The 23,227-nt window shown below is 46.9% G+C and overlaps 1 protein-coding gene across 1 annotated transcript in view; it reads right to left on the bottom strand.

The window, feature by feature from the left end:
- CTNNA1 (catenin alpha 1) overlaps positions 1–20,315 on the bottom strand; it is a 119,997-nt gene extending 99,682 nt beyond the window's left edge. The window contains exons 1-3 of the mRNA XM_050312319.1: positions 20,185–20,315; positions 3,517–3,623; positions 1,534–1,729 (exon numbers count right to left, since the gene is read on the bottom strand). Of these exons, the coding sequence (XP_050168276.1) occupies positions 1,534–1,729; positions 3,517–3,621 (301 nt within the window). The 5' untranslated portion in view covers positions 3,622–3,623; positions 20,185–20,315. The remainder of the gene's footprint in view (positions 1–1,533; positions 1,730–3,516; positions 3,624–20,184) is intronic.
- Positions 20,316–23,227: the final 2,912 nt, after the last annotated feature.

Below are 23,227 nucleotides of genomic sequence, written 5' to 3'. Positions count from 1 at the left end.
TGCAATCTTCCCAGGCCTTGCTGGCAACAACCCTTCCCTCTGTTGTCTCATTTTTCACCTCTTGCTTCCGATTTCCTCAAAGGCTGGTTGGATTTTCATTTCCTTACCTTCCTGCTGTGCTAAATCTGGTCAAACACTGCCCTGTGACAGGGCACAGCTTTGAGCCCTGTTCCCCACAAATGAGGGGGGGCACCAGCTGTATCCAGGTGACTCCCTCGAGTCTGGGCACACACCAGCCTCAGGAAAGGCACAGCTACTCTCTCCCTGCACCAGGCCACATGCAAGCTGCAAACAGCAAAGAGGGAGGAGGAGGTGAAACGACTCTAAGGTGGGAAATTGTTTCACTCCAGCACGTCTCAGTTGTGCACTTCATCTCCTGGCAAAGCCCAATGGAGCAGTGAGCCTTTGGTCCACGGGTAGTCTCAAAACCAAGGAGAGGCCAAGTAACAAGTGAAAGGGCCACCCAGAAGGTTTTTCTATCAGTCTCTCCTTCCTACCAGCTTCTCACTGCAAGGCACAACCATAAATCCAGCTCAGGGAACTTCTCAATCCCCAGGGCTGAGCACAGCTCCCTTGCTCACTGGTATCACAGAGTCACTTGGAGGTACTCCCAGAGGAGCTCTGACTCTCAACTCTGAGCTGCAAGCACCAGGAATTAAAGCTTTGAGTCAAAGAGGTCTCTTTTGCTGCTTGTTGTTGTTAAATTAAGCCAACTCAATTAGCCTCTTGTTTTGCAGCCTTCTTACCTTGATCTTTCTTTGGTCTCTCAGCCAGGATCATCCAGAACTTAGAACCATTTCTAACTAATATTTCACCACTCTGCAACTTCAGCTACAAACAAGTAATTAATGCTAATGAGTTTTCCCTCTTTTGCAGGAGCAGTCGTCACCATTAATGCCAGTTGACTGGGTTTCACTGAAGCATAGAAAAGACTCATGACTGGAAGAATGATAAATGATTTATGAGCAACAATATTTACTAGTGCATATTTTAGAGTAAGTCAGCTCCACAGGCTTTTCTTGGAGGTCTTCTCTAAGAAAGTAAAAAAGAAAATTATAAAAATCAACACTAGATGTGGGGGAGGAAGCCTGGAATGTTTAACCAAGGTCTTCACATTCTGTTTGTTGCTGTTTACATTTTGCATATTCAAGATACACATCTCTGTCAAGTCAACACTTGGCTCTTCCTCCTACAATGCTGGTCTGTATGCACTGAAATATTGAAGAAGTTATTGATATTTGAGATGTAGTTCCATAAAATTCGGGAGGGGGGTTACTTTTAAGGTTAAACTGAGTTTTTAAATGTTCTTCAAAGAATCAGCCCTTCTGCTTCTCCTCTTAATCTCTCCTTGGGACATCCAATTTCCAGATCTATCCAGTTCATATTGCTCCTCGAGGGTGCCAGCCAGGCAAGCTGAGAATCCACACAAGTGGAGAGGTGCAGAGTCAGAAACCAAGCAAAAGGAAATAACAGCAAAAGGAACTTACCCTGAAGAGCCAGGGCTTGACAAGCCACCAGACACGCCGCTCTTACCTTGCTTGCGGACATCTTCCACCGCCGCCACCAGCTCCTCCTTGAGGAACTGGCTCTCCTTCGCGATTTTGTCTCCTTTCTCCAGGAAATTCTCCGTTGCTTGTTCGACTGAGGCAGCCAGAACATGGGCCTTCTTAGAACGCCCTCGCTTTTTATTAGAGGGGCCCTTGTTGCTGGTGTTAACCAGTGTTGTCACCTAAAGGCACAGGTGGAAGGGAAAAAAAAAAACAAAACAAGTAAATGAGGTGTTTATCAATTTGACAGTAATGCCACATGTATTTTTTTACTAGACAGTGCATATTGCCAGCTCCAACAGTTAACCTAGCAAGTGTTTTTCACATCTGTTTAAACATGACCATGTTTCTTGATTCTTTAGATGAGCATTATAAATGCAGCTAAACAGCTTACAGTTTTTTCTTATCAGCAGCAGACCTAAAAGTTGATTTCAGAATGGAGATCTATTTGTATTCTTGATAAACTGCAATCTCAGTAACAGGTCAGAGCTCTTTGGCACCACATAAAGGAAACCAAGGTGGGAATAATTAGTCTGGGATAACTCTCCAATCATAAGAGACCCCAAACAAGGTTGAAGTCTGGATCTATAGAAATCTAGAAACAGTGTCTTTTCAGTCCAGAAGAGCACTACAGACAATGGGCTGAATGCAAAGGACCTCCTAGAGCTCATTATTTCCCAAACTGAGCTCTCACAATCCTCCTGCAACCAACCAATATCTCCAATTCTATGTTTTAGACTGAAACCCTGTGGGACCAGGGCCATCACCAGCAGCCAGATGACCAACAGGTACTCTTAGCTCAGGACCAGGATCCATCCCCTTCTATCAAACAAAGATGTCACAAAATCCACACATACTTCTCCATTTGCCTTTTTTTTTCCCTCTCCTCTCCTTTTTGGAAAGCCTAGGAAAATGCATACAAAGCTACTTCAATGGGATGTTAAATAACACTAAAAAAGTTATTACTCTGGAAAGCCTGAGGACTTCTGACATAAAAGTCCTCAGAGCTGAATCCATCTTCTCAGTGGGTTGATTCAGAGAGGGAAAGTCATCAGCTGGGAATATCATGTTGGTTAATGGGGAGCATTTGTACTGAGTAATCTCAGTTCATCACATCCTACAAATAAAGAAGTTGCAACAAAACAATTTGCTCCATTTCCCTCCCTGTATTTTGCAAGTCACATCATTTAGAAAGTTTGGGATTGCCTGTTTTCCTTGAAGAATAAGTTACAGACACTGAACCTGGACAAAAAGGTTCTATGAACTAGTTTGCTCAGTTTGCCAAACTAAGACAACTTCTCTTAAGACTCCGTCAGTAACTTCAGCTAAAAAGCTTTCCAGCAGAACTGCCCATCTGAGGATCCAGAGGGAACAGCAGTTTGATGACTAAGGGGATATTAGTACTGGAAATAAAACATGATCATTCCAGTCTGTACTCAGCAGGAATCATGTCCAGTTCATGCTGTCATTTTAGACATTCCACATTCCAGGAAAACAATGTTAGAAGGGATGAGTGAACTGTCTCCAGTGCACCTACTCTTCAAACCTCCTGGGAAGCCTCTTCCCTGAATCTTCAAAATGCCCAGTGCCACAGCTCCCATTTACAAGCCTTATTCCAGCCTTCCTCTGCTCTTCAGTGCATTTCCTGGGGACATGCACACCATGGAGAGAGAGGTTCTTCTTCACAAATCCCAGACAAACCACAGGCATGGAAATGAGTTACTAACATGCTTTTCTGCACTTCTGATTGAAAGACTGTCTTATCCAATGCTGAAGCAGCACAGTCTTGCTACACCCCTGCCCAATAACTCCTACAATAAAACTGAACAAAGAAACTCCTTGTATGTCTTTCCATCTTTAATTTTTTTGTATTTTTACTCTTGGAATTTAAGTTTTACAAGTTACCTAATTGAAATAATACATCAAAACATCTTTATGAAGGTTTATTTTGCCCCCATTCTTTTCCCACCTGTGTAACAAGAGGTTCAAGTAGCCTTTCAACCGCCAGTGTTCTTATCTCCAGGCTTTTGGGGTCCCATTTGAAGTTCACATTGGCTGCAGTGACAGCAGTCATTTCTAGAAGAAAAGAGTTGCATGAATACAATTTTTTATGGTTAATGCTGATGGAACGTATCTTTAAATTAAAATGGAGACTATTAAACACAAAACATCCATTTAGCGCAAGAAAAGGTTATACCATATCCAGAAATATCAGTTTTGGTTCGACTGGTAGTAATTTTAAAAATTGCTTGTTACGACAATATACAGACATTACCTGTACATTTTGGTTAGAAAATAAAGGTAAAACCAAATAAAGCCACACTACTTTATCAGAGCCATGACAAGATGGGCAATGTCTGGCCTACTCATCAGGAGCCAGGTTTAACTCAACCTACCCAACCTCCCCCTTTGCCCAGTTCACCTTGTGGGAGTACAAAGGTAAAGCAGTGAATATAAGCCTTACAAAGCCAGAAAATCCAGCTGGTTCATACTTAACAGCTTACATATCTATTACACTTCCCCATAACATTTACATAGGAGAGAAAAGCAGATTTGCATGAAGAGATCTGCTCAAAGCTGTCACAGAGCCCTTCCTTCCCGTTACAGTTTTATATCAACATCCCAGTGGAACGGCAAACACGATTATGAGAAAAGTTGAGTGAAACTACTAAAATAGCTTTGCTGTTGAAACCAGTAGTCTAAAAAAATGAAACTAAAAATAATGAACTACAACAGATCACTGGATTAACACTGATGCTGTACAGTACAATAAAAGAATAAACTGAACCATAACGACAGTAAAAAATTGATTCAAAGTATTTACAGATCCCTAAAACCAATTCATATCGTTTCAGACAGAATAGATTCTACCTCTTCATTTGCACTGCCCTCAAAATTCAAGATCAGACTAAATCCACATTTGTAGCTTTTTATTTTTTAAAGAGTCAGGCAGAGAAATACAATCCCCAAGTCCCTTCCACCCTTTTCCTAAATACCTACTGTTGAAGTAATTTTAAAGCTTATTAGCCGGTATTTTAAGATCTTCCTCTGGACAGGGCATTGCCTGCACAGCCCCTCAGCAGTCACGTTTCTCTGACAGCACCAGATGTCCCCAGAGCCGCCAGACGAGCACAACGTGCCATTATTTTTAAGAAGCAGGAGGCAAGGCACTAATTTTGGTAACCAACCACGTTTACAACACGTACCAACACCCGAGTGCTTTACCCCAACAGCTCAGTTAGCAGTGCAGGAGCGGCACAGGCAGGGTTGCTGCTTTCCCAGGGCAGGGTCAAGGCTCCGGGGCACTCGGGGGCTCAGCAGGCTCCCTGGCAGGGTGACCCCCAGCCATGCCCACGGCACCACGCAGGCCTTAAGGACTCACAGCACCACTGCCAACACGGCTCTGCCCTGTAAAGCTGCCACACTGAGGAGCAGCCTCACCAGGGGCGAGGCAGCAACACTCACCTAAGTGCACTCAGCTTTCCACTCCGCCCCCGCTCCAAGTGCCCACACTGCTGGCAGAAAGAAAACTTTAAAGCTGAAAGCTGAGAAAAGAGAGAGACTGGGAAGAGCCCAATCGATGCTGGCATATGCGAACCTTTCTGATGGCTTTGACTGAAAAAACTCGGGGGTGCAGCTGAAGGTCCCCGCTCCCACAGCACATTCCAGGCTGCAGCTCCAGAGCCCCAGGGACTGGCTGCAGGAATGTGAAGGGTGGCCACCTCCTGTCCTGGCCTGGCCTCTGACACTGACCCCTAAGCCCTTCGAACTCAGTAATTAACCTTCTCTCCTGATCACCCTCTTCTCATTTCACTCATCCACAGGCTCATTCCACAGCCCAGACACTGGCACAGGGCACACTGTGAAATGCCCTTTGCCCCCAGGTAACATCCCACCCTCCACAAGGAATTTCACTGGTTTATTCCCTTCCAATTAGATTGGCATGAATGTTTCCTACATAAGCAGACAAGAAAATATAAGCTGAGAGCCTTTATGGTTTCTGAGAAACACACCCAGGGCTCTGGGGAGCACAGCAGGTTTCCAGGGAAAGGTTGTTCCTATACGGGTTAATGATGTTACATCTCTCACAGAAACAAAGTGCAGGACGAGGTAACCATGAGAAGATACATTAATTGTATTAGTAGAATAATAAAGGCAATTCATCTGAAAATACGTTAGTGTAATAGTTCATGAATTGGCCAAAAGTAATGGTCTATAAAACCACTTAGTAGCAACGTTATTGAAATTTATTTAAAAAGCATAGCTTGATATCAAAGACTGCTTGGCAGCAATGGCTTGGATATCATTTGTACATTGCAATAAATAGGTTTATTCAATTAAATACCTGCGGAGAATACAGGAACAGGCTATAGGTTACCTACACATGGGTGAAGTAGGTTTAGGGGATAGAAGGAGAAATGCCAGGGCTACATTACAGCAGGGTTGTGATCCCACCATGAGAATGCTCCAGTGCTCTGAAAACTTCCCTGTCCCTGTGACTGCTGGAGCCCTCCCCCTTATTGAATTCAAACCTGGTAACAGCAAACCCCGTCAGAGATATTGCAGCAGAGCACTCCATCTTTAGCTCCTGCAGAGCCACCACAACCCCCACAAGGCCACAGTCACTGTAACATCTACCGGAGAGGACGTCCTCTGCAAGAGGGACCCGGGCAGGCCACTGGCCTCCCCACTGCCATAGGAACAGGTTCTCCACGGCCCAGCCCTGCCACGCACAGGACACCCAGCAGCACACGCGCGGGGAGCAGGAGTTTCAAGGACAAGGCAGCACGGACCACGCGGCGGAAGAGTGAGTGACGCTGAATCTCAAGTGAGGGAATATATAGAACACCACCACTGCACAAGGAGCTGTGGTCGCCCAGCCTGTGGTTTCATAAGCAGTAGAAAAGCTGCTTAAAGACCAACGTTCATCCTCCCACACCCCTCCAGGAACTCATTCCCGTTCGCACATCACACCCCCTCCGTACTGGCACAGCTTTCCCCACGTCTGAGCGATTAACCAGATGGGGAAGAACTGATTTGGCTAAAGGGAAAGAAATCCATTTTTGCAAGGTGGGCTGAGATCCCCATCTGGCCCACTGCGCCGCACAGACACTGCTGTGAGCCCAACCGGCGATGGAGATGTCATCTGGCACTGTTGGCAAAGTCTCTGAAGTGCGAGCACAGGGCAAAGCTGGGTGGCACAGCCAAGTTGAACCAGGTGCCACTGAAAACTGAACATCAGTCAGAGCTCCTGCGGGGAGCAGGAATGTCCTCCCCACACATCTAATGCTCAGACACACAAAGCCCCAACCGTAAACCATGCTCACCGTCCAGCACGTTAACTGCAAACTTTTGGGTTATTACTGGTCCCGACAGTGGTTCAACAGGAATGCAATATACTGGGGTTCAGTGCACTTGCAAGGACATGAGAACAGGGGAAGAACAGTTGTTAAAAGAAGCCACCCTCAGAGCTACTGCCCCAGGCAATGAGCAGCTTTGTGAGCAGAGCCATCCCTAGACAACTTGCCCTGCTTTCTACAAACACTCAAGGTCTCAACAGCTAAAGATTAGGAATAGGTCTTCATTCTGCCTCAAGAAACCACTACTGCTATTCTACTGCTCCTTTTCCAAACAGACACCCCCACTGGCACACACCTGTGAGCCACTGCACACTCAGAGTAAGCTGGGAAATATAAAAATTCCCTTTCCAGTCCTGAAGAACGACTTTGTGCTGCAGCAGAACCGAGAGGAGTTCTGGTTCTGAAGTGCTCCCAGGGCAGTCCCCAGTCCTGCTCACAGAAGGGAGGGCACACACCTGAGCAGAGAGAGGTTGAACGCTGGGGCTGCACTTTGTACCCCGCTACGGGAGCTGGCCTGCCAGGAACACACCGAGATATGCACAAAGCTCTCCTTCCAAAAGCCACAACTAAAGGCCTCAGTGTTTTCAAAAACTGGTAATTCAAGGTTGTGAGAAGAACTTCAGATACCTACCTCCATGATACTGGCATGCAAATAATTTCTAGATTTTGGCAAAAAGAGGAATGCAGCTCTGCAGCTTCTTTGCAGAATAGTTCTGAAGGTACCCAAGGCTTCTGTAAAAGCCCACGAAGGAGCACAATTCCAAGAGTGAGCTCTGCACCCCAAGGAATCACGGACAGGCCTAGTGCTCGTGCTCCTCTTTTCCAGGCTGCACTCCCACACACACCTGAAGGCAGTGCTGGCTGTACCTCAGGCACTTCTGAGTAGGCACATTCCACCTGCCCTGCACCAAGCGATGCTGCAGGCACCCCATCCCTGGACAGAGCAAACCCCTTTGGGTTACACAGCAAAAAACGTAACTGCTCATCTCCTGTGCATCAGTCCCACCACCTTGTGCTACCTAAAGGGTGTTTAACAGGCTATCTGCTGTCAGGCTTCACATTTTAACTCTCCTGACAGGCTGCTTTCTAAAAGCTTTTAACTGCACTCCCTGGTGTCTCCTGGTTTTTCTCAGGGAAGCCAGTATTCAAGGAATGGCCTGACCTGCACAGCAGGAGCTAACCAGGGTCAGGCACAACAGACCACATGCTGAACTACAGCATTATGCTATCCAAAATGCCCAACAAAAGAACATGGGACAAGAACATTTTATACCTGGGGGGACATTCTCCATTTGGAGGACATCCTCCTACTCCCCATCCTGTGCAGTAACAGGTACTTGACTGCATTATTTTGCAGCTTTTCTATCTGTCATATTTAAGTAGTCACAGTCATTCTGAATGATAACCTGGTCCTTTACCACGCTGCTAGACTTTCTTTCTTACCACATAATGAGAACATCCCTTATTCTATCACCCAAGTCATGATGATGAACATGGGATTCACAGCAGTGATCCAGCTTAATCTTCCAGACAGAAAATGAACCAGTTTCCCTGTTCCCAAGGCTTGTCATCCAAATACCTAACCCACCTGAGAACCAGCAGGGATCCTTTACCCTGCTGAAGGCAGCAGACAAGAGACCAAGATCTTCAGGAAGGGGGTATGTAACACACACCAGTAAGGCAAACCTTCTAACAGTTCTGGTTTCCAAAAGGTTAAGGAACACTTCATGTTAAACCCAGCTCACACCTCGGGGTTTCATCATGCCCCACTGACAGTTCAAAATTGTTTTTCATATATAACTAGGAGTATCCAGATAATAAAAAGTTTCATTCTTTCCCTTCACAGTCTCCAAATTGATTTGTCCACCGTGTTCCACAAATAAAGCAGCACTCCCCTTGGCAGCCAAATGGCTGCTAGTCAAGGATGTTTGGTATATGTGATGCTTTTCAAGGAGGATTTAAGCAGGTTTTATTTAAGCTGCTTTTATTTAACATCAAGTATATATAACTCAAAACAGGGAGTCATCCCCTTCTAACATAGCCTTCAATCTTAAATTTCATCTGCTCAGCTACCAAATCTTCTCCCCCACCCTAAATGCCATGCAGGTACCACCTCCCTAGAAATCCTTACTGTTAGAATTTCACAGTCAGAAATATTAATACTAACTCAGATGTTGCACGTTGTGGCAAAGCTTGTATTTATATTTACAGGGCAAGTCTGAGTTGAACCTGTCTTACGAGACTCAGATCTTGGTGGTAAAGGTGGGATGTACTGGTTGTGTCTGTATTATTAAACTTAGGAGTGCTCCAGGTCTGAGTAGATACATTGGCCATGTCCCACCTTGGTGTTGAGGTAAGACCATCACCATCCCGTCCCAAATTCCTGGTTCTCACTGAACATAATGATTTGACTAAACGTTCAAGCACGGTATCTATATGCAACATGGAAAAATATATGGGAAATCACTGAAGAGAACAAACTTCTGTAGAAATCAACGATTATGTTCTTTGATTATCAAAGCATTTTCTGCCACTCAAGTATATTCAGCTTTGCTACACCTTTTTAAATCACAAACTGTAGTAATCAACTAAGAGAAAAGACGATGTTAAGGTTCAGCTAAGCCTGTTTCTCACCAGTGCCATTGCAGTTCCAGCTCTCAGAATCTGTTTCTGGTATGTTTTTCTCTGCTGCTCTTGTGGAGAAGGCCCACAGAGAGGCATCTGAAACAGCTCATCAGACAGCCTTACAGAACCAATAAGAAACAAATGCTTCACTTCTCAGTTGGTTTAGCAAATCTTTAGACCTTGCTACTGAGTAGAGATGCAACTAATCCAGCATCCCTACAAATATCCATGACATTTAGAATGGGTGTTATCTCCTGCCCACTGCTTGCCAGCAGAGCCATAGAGCCCCTCACCCTCCCCTTCTGGCAGCACAGCCCCCCACCCCACCCCGTCACACGGCCCAGGCACATCACCAGACTGAGATGCAACACAGCCCCCAGAGCAGGATGTGCCTCTCCCAGCAGCTTCCAGATTGATACAGTGCTGGGGATCTTGAGCGACTCATTTTCCACCAAAGCCAGGAACATGCTCTGCACCAACAGGTTTTCACGCCTCCATTTCAGTCTAGCTGTCATTAAGGGGATGAAGGCTCACTCTGCACACTGCAGTGTTCCCAGGACCACAACAGTGATTTCATAACCACAAACAGGATGTTTTCTTAGCCAGTGCTAACAGCAGCCTCTTGCCTTCAGCTATGTAAGAGTTAAGCTCTGACCATTTTCTTTTTGCCAGGACTGTTTTGTCACAAAGGAGCTAGAAAGGAGGTGCACAGCAATCCAGATCACATGGAGCACAAGCAATTAGTGCCTTATTTATGTCACACTAAGGCTCCAGTTCATGGATGACGTCCTCAAAGAATGCAGGAACCAAGCTCAGGCTTACACCCATTTAACTGTCCAGATGGATATCCCAGTATGTCCCAAGAAGCGTCCAATTCATTTCTGCAGTTTTCAGATTCCAAAGCACACACAAGATTCCAGTTCCAGAAAGACTGACAGAGTATCAAGACTGCTTGAGAAGACACACATGCTTTTTCTAAGAAAGAGGATCTCCTATATAACCAAGATTAATTTTAATATTCTAGCTACAAACCCTTGTATTTGGGACAAAAAAAAGATGTGTCATAAGCAGCAAGCTATTGCTATTGACCATAAACCACTCACTGTGCCTTCACAATGCTGGTGCCATTTTTTGCTGAAGACCTGCACTACTACCACCCTGAAAGCAAGCTTCCAAAATCAGAACAAGTAACCACCAGATTTGTAACTGCTGTATTTTAGGTGTTCTGTGGGTCAGGTCATGGCTCTGGCCATGCACAAGGGCCTGTATTTTAAGCAAACAGCAACATCTGTCATGAACTTATCCCTGCAGCAATGGCAACTTCCAGCTCCCAAAGCCAGCCCTCGCCCATTGAAGCTGTAGGCTCAAACTATAGGTTCACACTTTCAAACAAACACAATGAGGGGACTCAGCCTGTAGAGAGGATGTTAGAGCCCAGCAGGGTTGGGCCACTTGAATTCAGTATCTGCTGGATCACTTTAATTCAACTACTGAGAGTCCTCAGTGTCTCTTCCCACTCCTGAGGTGGAAAACTGTGTGAAGCTTCCCTAAAATCACTGAGAAAGAATGGAAGAACAGCTTACTGGCACTCTCTGAACCACAGCACATGTTTCAGACCCTAGGGATACACAGTCAGTGCAGATATAATAACTAGGTTGTGGCTACAGAGCACAGCTCTTCAAACCCCAAACTATGCCAGCACAGGTTCCAATTACCAACCTTACAATTGCAATGAATCCAAGAAGGGGCAGCCTTTTAACAAGTTAATTTTTGCCTCAAATATTCCTTAAATAAGAAAAAGGTTGTTATAAATTAGTCTATTTTATCAATTGGCACAAGAATTTGCCAGTGCAGCAAAACTGATTCTTGCTTACCTTGCAAAAACCCACTGATGGCTGGCAATAAAGGGAAAAGAAAACGTGGGAATTTTTGTTCTGATCTTCTTCAGCACTCAACCTGCCATAAAAAGTGCTGTTTATGCTAAAGAATCAGAAATAACCAGAATCTGACCCCACTCAAACTGCACTTTCATTCCTAAATTGATTGATATGTTGTTACACAATACCCTCCAGTGCTTTTAGCTGACCACATCTTGGAAATCTAGACCTTCCTTAGCAATTTAAAACAGTCAGAAGTACATAAATACTGACATACATGTTTTGAAAAAAATCAGACTCCTTATAATTAGAGGTTTGATGAGACTATCTGCTTAAACAGAGAGCAAATGGACAGTTGTATTAACAGAGCCTAAATCCCACACTCTTTCTCACTTGCATGCTCAGCACAGCAGAAACTAAAGGCTACATAACAAAACCTCATGATGTTTTTAGAACAGAAAAGGTTTTCTCCATTTGCAAAAGCTACTAGAGCAAAGCAGTGTGAAGACTCTTCAAACTAAAACACTTTCTAAGTTTCCTAGAAAAAGTCCTTTAGGAGTCCCTTCTTGGTCCTTCACTTTGATTCAGGAACACTCTGTCAGTCTTAGATAAGAATTACAAAGCAATTTTTAAAAAAAGTAACAAACCCCACAGGTGAGGAGACCAAGAATTTCACTTTATGTGCAGGGTAACCCTCAGCACCATCTCTCAGCTACAAACAATGAGTTACTGTCACGGGAAGAACTGCAGCATCCACACACACCCCCAGACAACTCTCCATTTGCAGAGTTCAGGAGGAGAGAGATTCACAAAAACAAACCCCAGGAAGAAAGAGAGAACATGAATGGAATGCACAGGTGTGGTTTGGATGAGTTAAGCATCTGTAAGTTACTGCAGCTATCCGGGAGAGTAGGTAAGGCAGGAGGCTCTAACACAGCATCTCCTCTCCCCACAACCTGCCAGCCGGGCTGCAGAGCACACTGAGCACTGACTGCTGAGGACTCTGCAGCTTCTCCACGAGAGCAACGCAGGTCATAATGAAAACACAGCGGTGCAGTGAGGTTTTGGATGCTTCCCAGAGTTACCTGCACAGCCATAACCACCTCCTGTCAAGTACAAACCTGCCAAGGGTGCACCGTGGTGCAGGAGAGTCAGAGTTAACAATGATCTGCCTGGACAGGAATCCTTTGGCGTCACTGCCTTCGCATACAGATGACCAATTAAGGCACCTTCTGCTAAAAAAAGAATAGAATACCACTGTCCCACCCACATTCCATAAAAGCAACAGGAAGGAACCAGAAGGTTTGAGAGGAAGGAGTCACTGTTTGGATGGTCTTGCAGGAAAAAGAGATTTTAAAGTATATAATAAATGGCCACTCTTCACGAGTGAAGATCCAGGGAAGGTCTTTACACCTTCCAGCCTGCGCATTGGATTTTTTAGGTGAGACACAGTGTGCGCGGAACTGAGCCCACCCTTTAATCCTAAGGTTCATCTGCCGGGGCCAAGGGAGCTTGGACGGTGGCAGCGAGGTCCTTAGGACGTAGGTGGGTTGCCTTTAAGGGCTAACGAGCCCCACCTGCCCGGGAGTGGCCCTGACCGGGAATCGAACCCGGGTCTCGAACCCGCGTCTCGGCGGTGACAGCGCCGCGCCTTTACCACTAGACCACCAGGGGCTCCTGATTTTAAAGTAGTAACACAGCTATTTACTAAGTGGAAACCAACTTACATCGGATTAAAGACACATTTTTCTCTCCACCCCTTCTCTCACCCCCAGGAACAGGAAACATGACAAAGTTACAGAACAAAAACCAGATGAGCTAAGAAATCCTGTTCCTTTGGTTTCCCACCATCACTTTGCCTCTGGTTTTGCTGAACACTGCATCTTTCACTGACAACCATTGACTTCTCACTAGTACCACAATAATATTCTGTTAATCAAATAGTCATATTCAAATTGCCTTAACCAATTTTGCAAACTAAGTAAACCAGCTCAGAACACCTGATGCTCAAGTACTGATGCATAAAGACCAGAAATTAACTTTTTTCCTTTAGGTTATAAGCTTTGAACCCTGCACAACTCATCTGCATTACTCTGTTTTGCTACAAATAAACCTTCCAGTTTTTTTTTCCCCCCCTACTCTTACTGCATTTTATGTCATTATTTTTTCTTCCTAACTCCAGCTAGGAGAGGAGGAAAAAAAACACTCACGCAATCATACAACACTCTTCTCTGTACCCATACAAAATAAGAGAATTGTGATTGAGGACTCCACTGGCAGTAGAAGTGCCACAGAGTAACAAACAGAGGCTGTCCAAAAAGCCTTACCCACATCTCTGCTTTCAGGATGCACTGTTTAATGTTACTTAGGAAATGTGTTTCCAGCAGCAGTGGTTTGTAATTAAATACATCTTCCAAACACTGGAAGTGGCAGTAACTACAAAGCCAATACTTTGTACTGAAATTCAAACCACTCCAGAGCCCCTCAGAGCCAAACCAGGTTCTTGCTTTTCACTCTCAAAAAACATTTTGCATCTTTCATTTTACTTGTAGTTTGTATGAAGTCATTGGACTCACAAGGCTTCTAAATTTAAGCCAAAGTCCTTGAACTGAATACAGTGGTAGAGCTGGTCTACACCGCAGGCAGGATGGGCAGTGCCAGCAGCCACGGGGGCTCCTGCCAGCCCTGGGCACAGGCCAGCACGGCCACTGGGCACACGTGTGGGACAGAGCTCAGCCCGGGCTCCAGCTCCTGCCTCAGGAGGCTCCTGCACTGCGGAGCTCGGCACAGAACCTCGGGGAAGCAATGCTACTTGTCTGCCCTTCTCTCGGGGTTTTACTGCTTTTTGACTGCTTGCCTGATGGTTTCCCTTTTAGGTATGGCTTTAAACACTGCCACCACTCCAGAAAAAGGTGGGGGAGGATATGGGGAAGGGAAGATAAATGACTGTGGGGGTCAGTGAAGTAGCAGAGGTCAACAATTATGACCAGAGAACAAGAGCATGACACCAGACACCATCCAAGAGCATCCATCACTCCCCAAAGGCATCAAAGAAACCAGAGGACACTGCTCAACAGCATGACAAGGGAATGGAAACAATACATGGAGCTCCTGCTCCTCCTTCTGTTATTGATGACAGCTTGGCCAAGGCCAGGTGAGGGCTTGTAATTTAGGGCCTCAGACAAGGGCTAGATTAATAAGAGTTGATGGGACCAGTATTACCAAAATATCATGACACAGATCATGACAGGACGAAAGGCTGACTGGACCTCTCAACCTGCAGCAATCAGATCACATCAAATCCCCTGTACACCACTTAGAGTTCACTGTTCAACTTCTCATTCTTCAAATGAATAAATAATTTAAGTTTCAGGCTGTTTAAACTCCAAAACACTTGGACATCAGGTACTGTTTGGAAAGAACTGTATGGTAAATTTTAAGTGAAGTTTATACCAGATGTGTTATTGGCATACATGTCAACACCCATCATGAATTATCCAAGACCATGAGCAACTCTCCAACATCAAGCAATGACACTCACTAGGTCTCTAAGTCACACTAAAAGAAATTAGTATTACAAGTATATATTACAAGGACATCCTTGCAAGAAAGAGGGTAAAGAACAGGCAGCTTGTACATCTTGATTAGTTGTGCTCACACCCACTTTCACCTTCTTGCTTCTGAGCACACCACAGTTCTGTCCTCTGCTGTTCAACAGCACTGGGTCTGAATTCAATATTCTAGTCAATTAAAAACAACGTTTACCCACCCATGGCTTCAGCTGCAGATCTCAAGAGCACTTTGCGGAGATGAATACTGACCTGCTCGGTGTTACACAGGTTAAATACCATTTTATAGGCACACAGTTCAGCCCTGTTTACATGAAAAATTAAACTGACCTTTGTGGCACTGTAAAGCTACATTGCTAGTGCAGCCCTTGTGCAGCCCATTTATTTAAGTGGATCTTATGGGCTGAGGTTGTATCATCCAGAAAAAGATATGGGAAGAGTAATCTCCCTCTTAGAGCCTTAGATGTGCATAGATATCACCTCTACAAAGTGCCCAGGATAAAGCAGTGAATGAAAACTCTGAGCCCCTGAGAGAGTGGGAACGGCAGTGGAAGAGGGAGCACAAACCACCACATGTGATCCTGGGAGCATCAGCTCTTACTGACTTCAGTGAAAAGCAGTAAATTTAGTATTTACCTAAATGACCTCTTGACCTTCTGCTGAACAACAGCAATGCCAGAACTGTCTACACTTCTCCCTCACTTCCATCAATTAACCTCCAGATAAAAAAGTAATTTTTTCTTTTCCTGATCCTCAGCAGCTTTCTGCAAGCTCATTCACTTCAGTCCAGAACAGGTACACTAGTGGGTTTACAGCCTCTTCTACCCTAACTTACATGAACGTCTGTCTCATTTGCTCCCCAACAGCAGCTCCACACAGAAATTTGCCAGCATATACAGCCATCTGCAGAGCTATTCCATAACAGGGCACAGATAGCTGAGAAACTGGATGTTGCTTGGGGAAAAAAAGCACACCATGAGATTAAGTTTTGTCTCATATTATCCCCAGTGCAATCCCACCTGCCACACTGCCGCCAGCTTCCTGGCTGCTCTGCTCTCAACCCCCTCACTGCCTTGGAAACAGTACAGGAGTTTCATTCTCTCTTGGACTGTAACATGCATCAACACTCCTCCCTCCTTGTGTCATTCCACGTACTAGAACAGATCTGCTGGGGAATTGCCTGGCATCCAGCTTGGTTGCATCACCACTGTTCAACTCTGCCTTGGTAATGGTTTTCCCTTTAGCTACACCTGGCCTCATGTTTGCTTTTTCCATCCATAGAATCACAGGATGGTTTCAGTTGGAAGGGACCTTAAAGCCCATCTCATTCCAAAACCCTGCCATGGGCAGGGACATCTTCCACTAGCCCAGGTTGCTCCAAGACCTGTCCAACCTGGCCTTGGACATTTCCAGGGATCCAAGGGCAGTCACAGCTTCTCTGGGCAACCTGTGCCAGGGCCTCCCCACCCTCATAGCTAAGAATTTCTCCCCACTGTCCCATCTAACCCTGCCCTCTGGCAGTGTGCAGCCATTCCCCCTTGTCCTGGTACTCCAGGTCCTTGTCCAAAGTCCCTCTCCAGCTCTCTTGGAGCTCCTTTGGCACTGGAAGGGGCTCTAAGGTCCCTCTGGAGACTCCTCCAGGTTGAACAACCTCAACTCTATCAGTGTCTCCAGAGCAGAGGGGTTCTAGCCCTTGGAGTGTCTCCATGGCCTCCTCTGGACTCGTTCCAGGAGCTCCATGTCCTTTGTATACTGGGGGCCCAGAGCTGGAGGCAGTACAGCCGGTGGGGTCTCACTCACAAGAGTGGAACAGAATCCCCTCCCTCAACCTGCTGGTCACACTTTCAGATGCAGCCCAGGACACTGGGGAGAGGTGCCTGAACTTTAAGCCTTTCAGAAGGAGCTCTCAGGAGTCTAAATGATTAATCAAGCAGTTGTCTTGTAAATTAGAAATCTTGTAACAGAAGGGCACATCAGTAGACTGGGAGTGAATTTCCCTTTGCAAACTGCATTAGTTTAGATGTGTGCATTTAATAATTTCTACCACTTCACAAAGCACAGGGAAAAAAAAGGTTATTCCTCTCTGATTCTACCAGAGATATTTATAAACACATATCAAAGGACTAGCAGATGTTTCCATAGTACATCTGGGATTAACAAACAAAACTGTGTAATCATATTGAGAGAAAAGGTAGCTGGCTCTTTAAATCCATCAGTCATGAGGAATTATGAATCATATCTAAGTATCGGATTTGCCAACAGAAGAGTCTGGACTAACCCTCTGCACACCAGAAATCAGAGTTACACCCATTCTCACCCTGACTGGCAGATAAGGAGTCTCAATTTTTCCAGGAGAATGATCCCACTTCGAGTTGCAGTCACTGCATTCCTCCTGCAACTCCTTCACCTCAGCAAATCCATTTGCACCCAGTTCTGCTTTGTGGCCCAGCAGGTCACTCTCAGTGCTTGTCTCTTCAGAGGAGCTCATCCAGTGAGGGTGTTGGCATGCAGTTTTGTGGTAGGCTCTATTTTAAGTCTCATTCACTGGATTAAAATAGTATGGAGTTAAAAGTAGTAATTATCAAACATCTGCACTTTCTCTAAAGCTGCAACACTGTTTAACCAACGCATGAGCTATAAACTCACTGAATGGAGCTATTCCAGATTAGCTATAAAACTAAATTAGGGTGAATTCCCAGAGCAGTAAAGGATCCAATTCCTCAAGGTTATATGCATTACAGTTCTGTAGCACAAGAATTTGAGTGTTGTCCAGTTAAGGTATGATAATAGGAAGCCTCATCCCTGGAAGCATCCAAGGCCAGGTTGGACAGGACTTGGAGCAAGCTAGGCTAGTGGAAGGTGTCCCTGAACACGGCAGGGGTGGAATAAGATGGGATTTAAGGTCCCTTCCAAGCCAAAGCAGTCTGTGATGCATTATGTTGAATGATCGTTTCATATTGCACTGTCCTAACAAAATAGTACTTAGTCCTCTTTTCTTCCTCACACTCCCTTTAATGTCTAGCAACGAAAAAAACTCAGAAATACAGCAAGTCCTTGAACAGAAACATCATGGCCACGTAGCCCTTGCTGCAGACCAGCCCCACTGGCCACCTATGATGAGCAGGCTGGTTTGGCCACTAAAGATTTCTGTGATCTTCACTAATTCACTGCATAAGAAAGATCATCTAGAAATCAAACAGTAACAGCAGACAATTTCAAGGCAGGGTTGAATTCCCACTAAAATGTATTTTCCATTCATAAACATTTCTTCTAATGGGGATTCCTTTGCATGATCAGTTTCTCGATCTTACAGCTGCGGAAGGAAGATATTCATGCTCCTGAAAAAACCACAAATTACTTTTCTATTACATCGCTCAGTTAACTTTATCAGACCAACAGAAGCCCTGTGAAGAAGCTGCACATTAATGTCTGCCTTTAGACATGTCAGCACAGAAGTGCTGATGTTTCACAAAGCTTGAAAATTTATTGTAAGTATTTACATTTGTATTTTAAACCATCGGTTTGAGCACAGGATTTCTAATCTCTGCCCGCTGTGCTCCCCCCTGCCACCTTGTGTAAACTTTTAATCTCCGATGCAGAGGCCTATTATTAGAGCTGGCTGAAAAAAAAGCCCTATAGACTGAAGGCACGTTGTTTTGTCATGGAAAAGGTTAGGGCAGAGCCTTTCCAAAAACAAAGCCTTATTAATAAACCTTTGTCTGTTTCTGCTGAGAAAAGTCAAAGAAACACTTCCTTGATGTTTTAAAAACTGGTTTAATAAAATAAATTTCTGTAAATAAAAACCGGTGACTCAACATCAAAATATGTCCTTTAAAACAAAAAGTTTCAATTCAGCAGGGAGAAATAAGTAAACACTTAACACGGCCTTAGCGCCCCGAGATAGACCAAAGACTGCACATCCTGTAAAGTGAGCTGGGCTTTCACCTCCATTTACACACAAGCCTGCCTCCAAACCAACCCGGGAACCGAACAAAACAACCCCCCAGCCTTTAGCCGGTTTGAAAGCACTGGGAGCCCGCTGTAACCTCTCCCACCTCCCCAATCCCAGTGCGGGAAAAACGCAGGAAACCAGTAACTCAAGCACCCAGAACACCTTCGGCACAACTCCCATCTCAAAAAACAAAAGCCAAAGCCAAACAAGGCGGGGGGGAGGGCGCAAACAGCTCCCAGAGCAGTTCACCACAGATAATGCAGACACGCCTGCAGCCGTAACTCCAAAGCCGGGATGAGGACGCGGCCGTGGAGGCTCGCGGGGAGCTGGGAGAGGGAGCGATCGATGGCCCTCGCCAGCAGACCCAGCTCACACCCGACAGCTCCCGGGCTGCGCTGCTGGGCCAAGGGCAGGCAGGGAAACCTGCCTTGGTCACACCCAATTCCTCGCTAAACGTAACTCGGGACGCACGTTTTCCTGAAAACTTTCAGCCTGGAAGATTTCACGTGTTTTGAAGGGGCACTAGCAATGAATAAAAGCCGGGTGCCCCTCACTGCCCAGGGACCCCACGGCAGGAGGCACAGGGGTCACATATAACCCGGGAGCTCATACACTCTCCCTACTTTTTGTCTGTGAAAAGTAGCACGAAACTCTCGGTCAGGGCAGGAGGAGCGCCCGCCCTACGGCACAGGAGCGGGTGGAGGTGGCTGTGAGGAAACGTGGCGGGGCCGACCGAGGCGCTCCTGTGCGGGAACAGCCGCACGGCCGGGAGAGCTCCCGTTCCACGGTGCCGCCCGGGGGAACCGGGCTCCGAGAGGCGAGCGGGGGCTCCCGGCGGGCTCGGCCCGCAGCCCGGCAGCGGCCGCGCGGGAGGGCCTCGGCCCCGCCCCGCCGAAACTTCGCCGGGAGCCGGCCCGGCCGCCGCCTCTGCCCCGGGAAACGGCGCCCGGCGCCCCCAACCCCGGCGGGTCCCCCCACCCCCGGGGCCGGGCTCCCCGGCCCCGCCGCCCCGGCCCGGCGCGGCCTCCCCTGCGCGGCCCAGCCCGGGCCCGGCTCAACCCCACGGCCGGCATGGCCCGCTCCACTCCCCTCCTCTCCCCTTATCTCCCCTCCTCCTCCTCCCGCTCCGCTCCCGCTCGCCCCCGCGTCCCTCCCGCAGCGCCGCGGCCGCAGGGCCCGGCCCGCCCCGCCGCCCAAAAGTTTCTAAGTGCGAGAGCGGGGCGCGGAGGGGCCGCGCGGCCCCGCCAACTTTACCGGGGCGCAGGAGGGTGCAGTGCGCTGGGATGGGGTGGTCACCGCCGCCCTGGCTCCGCTCCGGGCCTGTCCCCGGCCCCGCCGCTTTGTCCCGTCCCGCGGAGGAAATGGGCTCTTCCGGCGCCTCCCCGCCCGGCCCGGCCGCTCTTCCCGGCACCGCCCGCCGCGCCGCCCCCGCGCCCGCCGGCACCGCCCGCCCGCAGGTGAGGGCGCCGGGGCAGGGGGAGCGCTCCTCGCCCCCGGGCGGGACCCTCACCCCCGGGCAGGAGCCCCCGGGAACCCCCTCGTCCCCGTGTGGGGCCCCTGAGGAGCCCCCTGGGCCGGAGTCCTCCCTCACTGCTCGGTCCGGGGCACAGCCTCCCCTCACAGCCAGGGCAGCCCTGCACCGGCCCGCCCGCACCCCCGGCCCAGGCTGCCAGCCTGCCACTTTTGGGGCAACATCAACGAATTTGCGGTCAAAATGGCTTTGTCCTCCTGAGGAGGTGCGGGACACCGAAGGTCCCAGATGGTGTGATTTGAAGGAGATGGAAAAAAAGTTACAGCTGGGTTCCTCTCGTGTTTGTGAATTGATGTTTTGTTTTGGAAAACCAAAACCTTCCTCAGGAGCTGCTGCTTTTAGGAAAAGCTTTGCCTTCATGCAAATGTCTCTAATAATAGGACTACAGGTGAAAGGAAACCCCAGGAATGCAAGCAGGGCCAGCAGAGCCCCTCTCAGAAGAGCAGGAGGTTTTGGGAACCTGGCCTTGGCTCGCAGAAGCAGATCTGCAGCGGGAGAAACTTGTCTTTATGCCCTAATTTGTTTCAAAGTTTTCTTTGAAAAGTCTCAGTGAGCCTTTTGTGAGAGAGTGATTGTTTTTACCCTACAACAAATTACTCTGGGACTTTCCGTGGTGTGTTTTGAGATGGCGTTTGATACACATCTCTCTACAGTACTCACACTGGATTGTAAAGACAACTGAATAAATTTAACACATTTCATGACTCATTTGCCAGCACTCCTGAGATGCCTGAAACTACTCACTCCATCCTTTGTTATTAAGCAAAAAATAGGAAGATTGAGTAACCTACCAGGAAGGTTCATTCAAGGCACCACATTCATTCAAGGCATCACATTCATTAAGGCACTAATTGAGCCCAGGGGGCTTGCCCAGGTCAGTGCCACAGCACAGGTGACCACACCGTGGGCAGGACTGGGACTTTCCTCCAGGTACTGGCTCAGTGGGATTTGCAGGGCCGTGTTTCCCACCCTTGCCATACTCCTGCAAGCCTTCCCTGCAGGAAGACAGACAGTGTCCTACAGTGATTTAGATTGCATTTTTCCTTCCTGCAGGTTTAATCCAAGAAAGGGATCCAAGACTAGGAAATAAATGGAATACTGTTGTCTTTTAATCCAGAAAGAAAATAGGGATCAAGAGCCCAGCCTTGTTGGTGAGTGAAGTTATCGAAAGAAAATGAAATCTGTAATTATGATACTGACTGAGATACATGTTATTAAAAAAATATAGGGTCTTCAGTGCCTTAACAAACAGACTCTTCTCCGGAAACACAGAGAAAACAGATTTTTTAAACTCTTTGTATTTCCTGCTTGTACCAAACCATTAATATTTGGTGTCAATTGCACCAGGGATTCAAACTACTCATTTCTGATCTGTAGCATACTCTCAGTAAAATTGAGTTTACACTTCAATAGCTTGCTTTCTTTCATTACTCCTTTTAATATCATGACTTGGCCTCCTGTGGTGGCTTCCACATTCAGCAGTTCTGTGTGCCTCACATCCTTTCAGGACAAAATGTCAGATTTAAAAAAAAAAAAAAAAATTCCTTTTAAACCTACAGACTCAAAGGTAGAAGGCCTGGAGTTTGTGGAGAATCACACGTTCTGCACTGCACAGAAAAGCGAGGGGAAAAGTAGGAGATCAGCTGGCAGCTCTGCTGGTTCATGGAGCGAGTTAAAAGGCTTGGCAAACAAAAAATAAAATTATGTAAAAACAGAGCCAACTAGGTTGAGATTGGACTTTGTCTCTTAATTAACAGCTCTCTCTGAATCACGGGTGCCGGGCTCTGTCAACAAGCCCAAAATGCAGGGGAGTGTTCAGACAGGCACCCAGCAACAATAGCTCACACCTCCCATCCAGTGCCTGTCATTGCCACAGCACCAGGCTGTGCCGGCAGCTTGAAATCTAATCCCTTTTCTGAAATGAGGTAGAGGTTTTATGCTTGACCTCAGATCTTCCTGTGACGGTGTTTGTGGGTTTGTAATCCCATTTTCCTGGATCTTTTTTTTTCTTTAGTGTTTCTTTCCCCTTTTCGCTGGGTGAAAACCCAAGGTAGGGCAGGGGAGGACAGGGAGGCGGGGCGGCCGCAGCGATGCTGCGGGAGGTGGGGTGCATAAAACCAGCCAGAGCTTTGGGCTGGGCTCCGTGAGGGCGATCCAAGGTGCAGCCCGGCGGAGCAGAGCAGGGTGTGATTGTGCGCTGCTGGCAGCGTGTGCGAGTTACTCAGATGTGTGCTCAAGGGCAATCCCTGCCACGCACCTGAAGGCACCCGTGTGGGTGGAAGCTGCCCTTCCACAGTGAAGTCCTGGGGTAGGTCTGTGTGCCGAGCAAGGAAGGGGCTTGTTTATGTAGCACCTGCTGTAAACACACTGTGTGCCAGTCCCAGCATACACGGGGTCTAAATGATGTGCTTCAGCTGCAACTGGATTTTCTATTTCTGTGACAACATTGCTGACACGAAGCAGTTGCTCTGTGCATGCGTTTCGTGCCCATTTCAAAATGTGTGTTTTTTCTTTGTGGTTTTATTTTTTGGGGGTGTTTGTTTGTTTTTCAAAAAAACCCAGTTTAGTTTTGTTGTTTGTGAGAAGTGAATAAAAGTTAGAGGTGCAAAGACAGGACTGCTGGGGAGGAGATGTTAATGGGGGGATGGAGAGGAATGAGACAAGGAAGGAAATTAAAAGAATGAGGAAAATACGTAGAGTATTGTAATGGTGGGCTGAAGTCAGGCCGAAGGGGCAGCAGGAACCAAACAGAGAGAAGAAAAACTA

Source organism: Myiozetetes cayanensis, unplaced genomic scaffold (assembly GCF_022539395.1).
Source record: "Myiozetetes cayanensis isolate MyiCay16 unplaced genomic scaffold, myiCay2020 scf17, whole genome shotgun sequence".
NCBI classification, from domain to species: Eukaryota; Metazoa; Chordata; class Aves; order Passeriformes; family Tyrannidae; genus Myiozetetes; species Myiozetetes cayanensis.
This window is presented reverse-complemented; position numbering and strand designations above follow the sequence as displayed.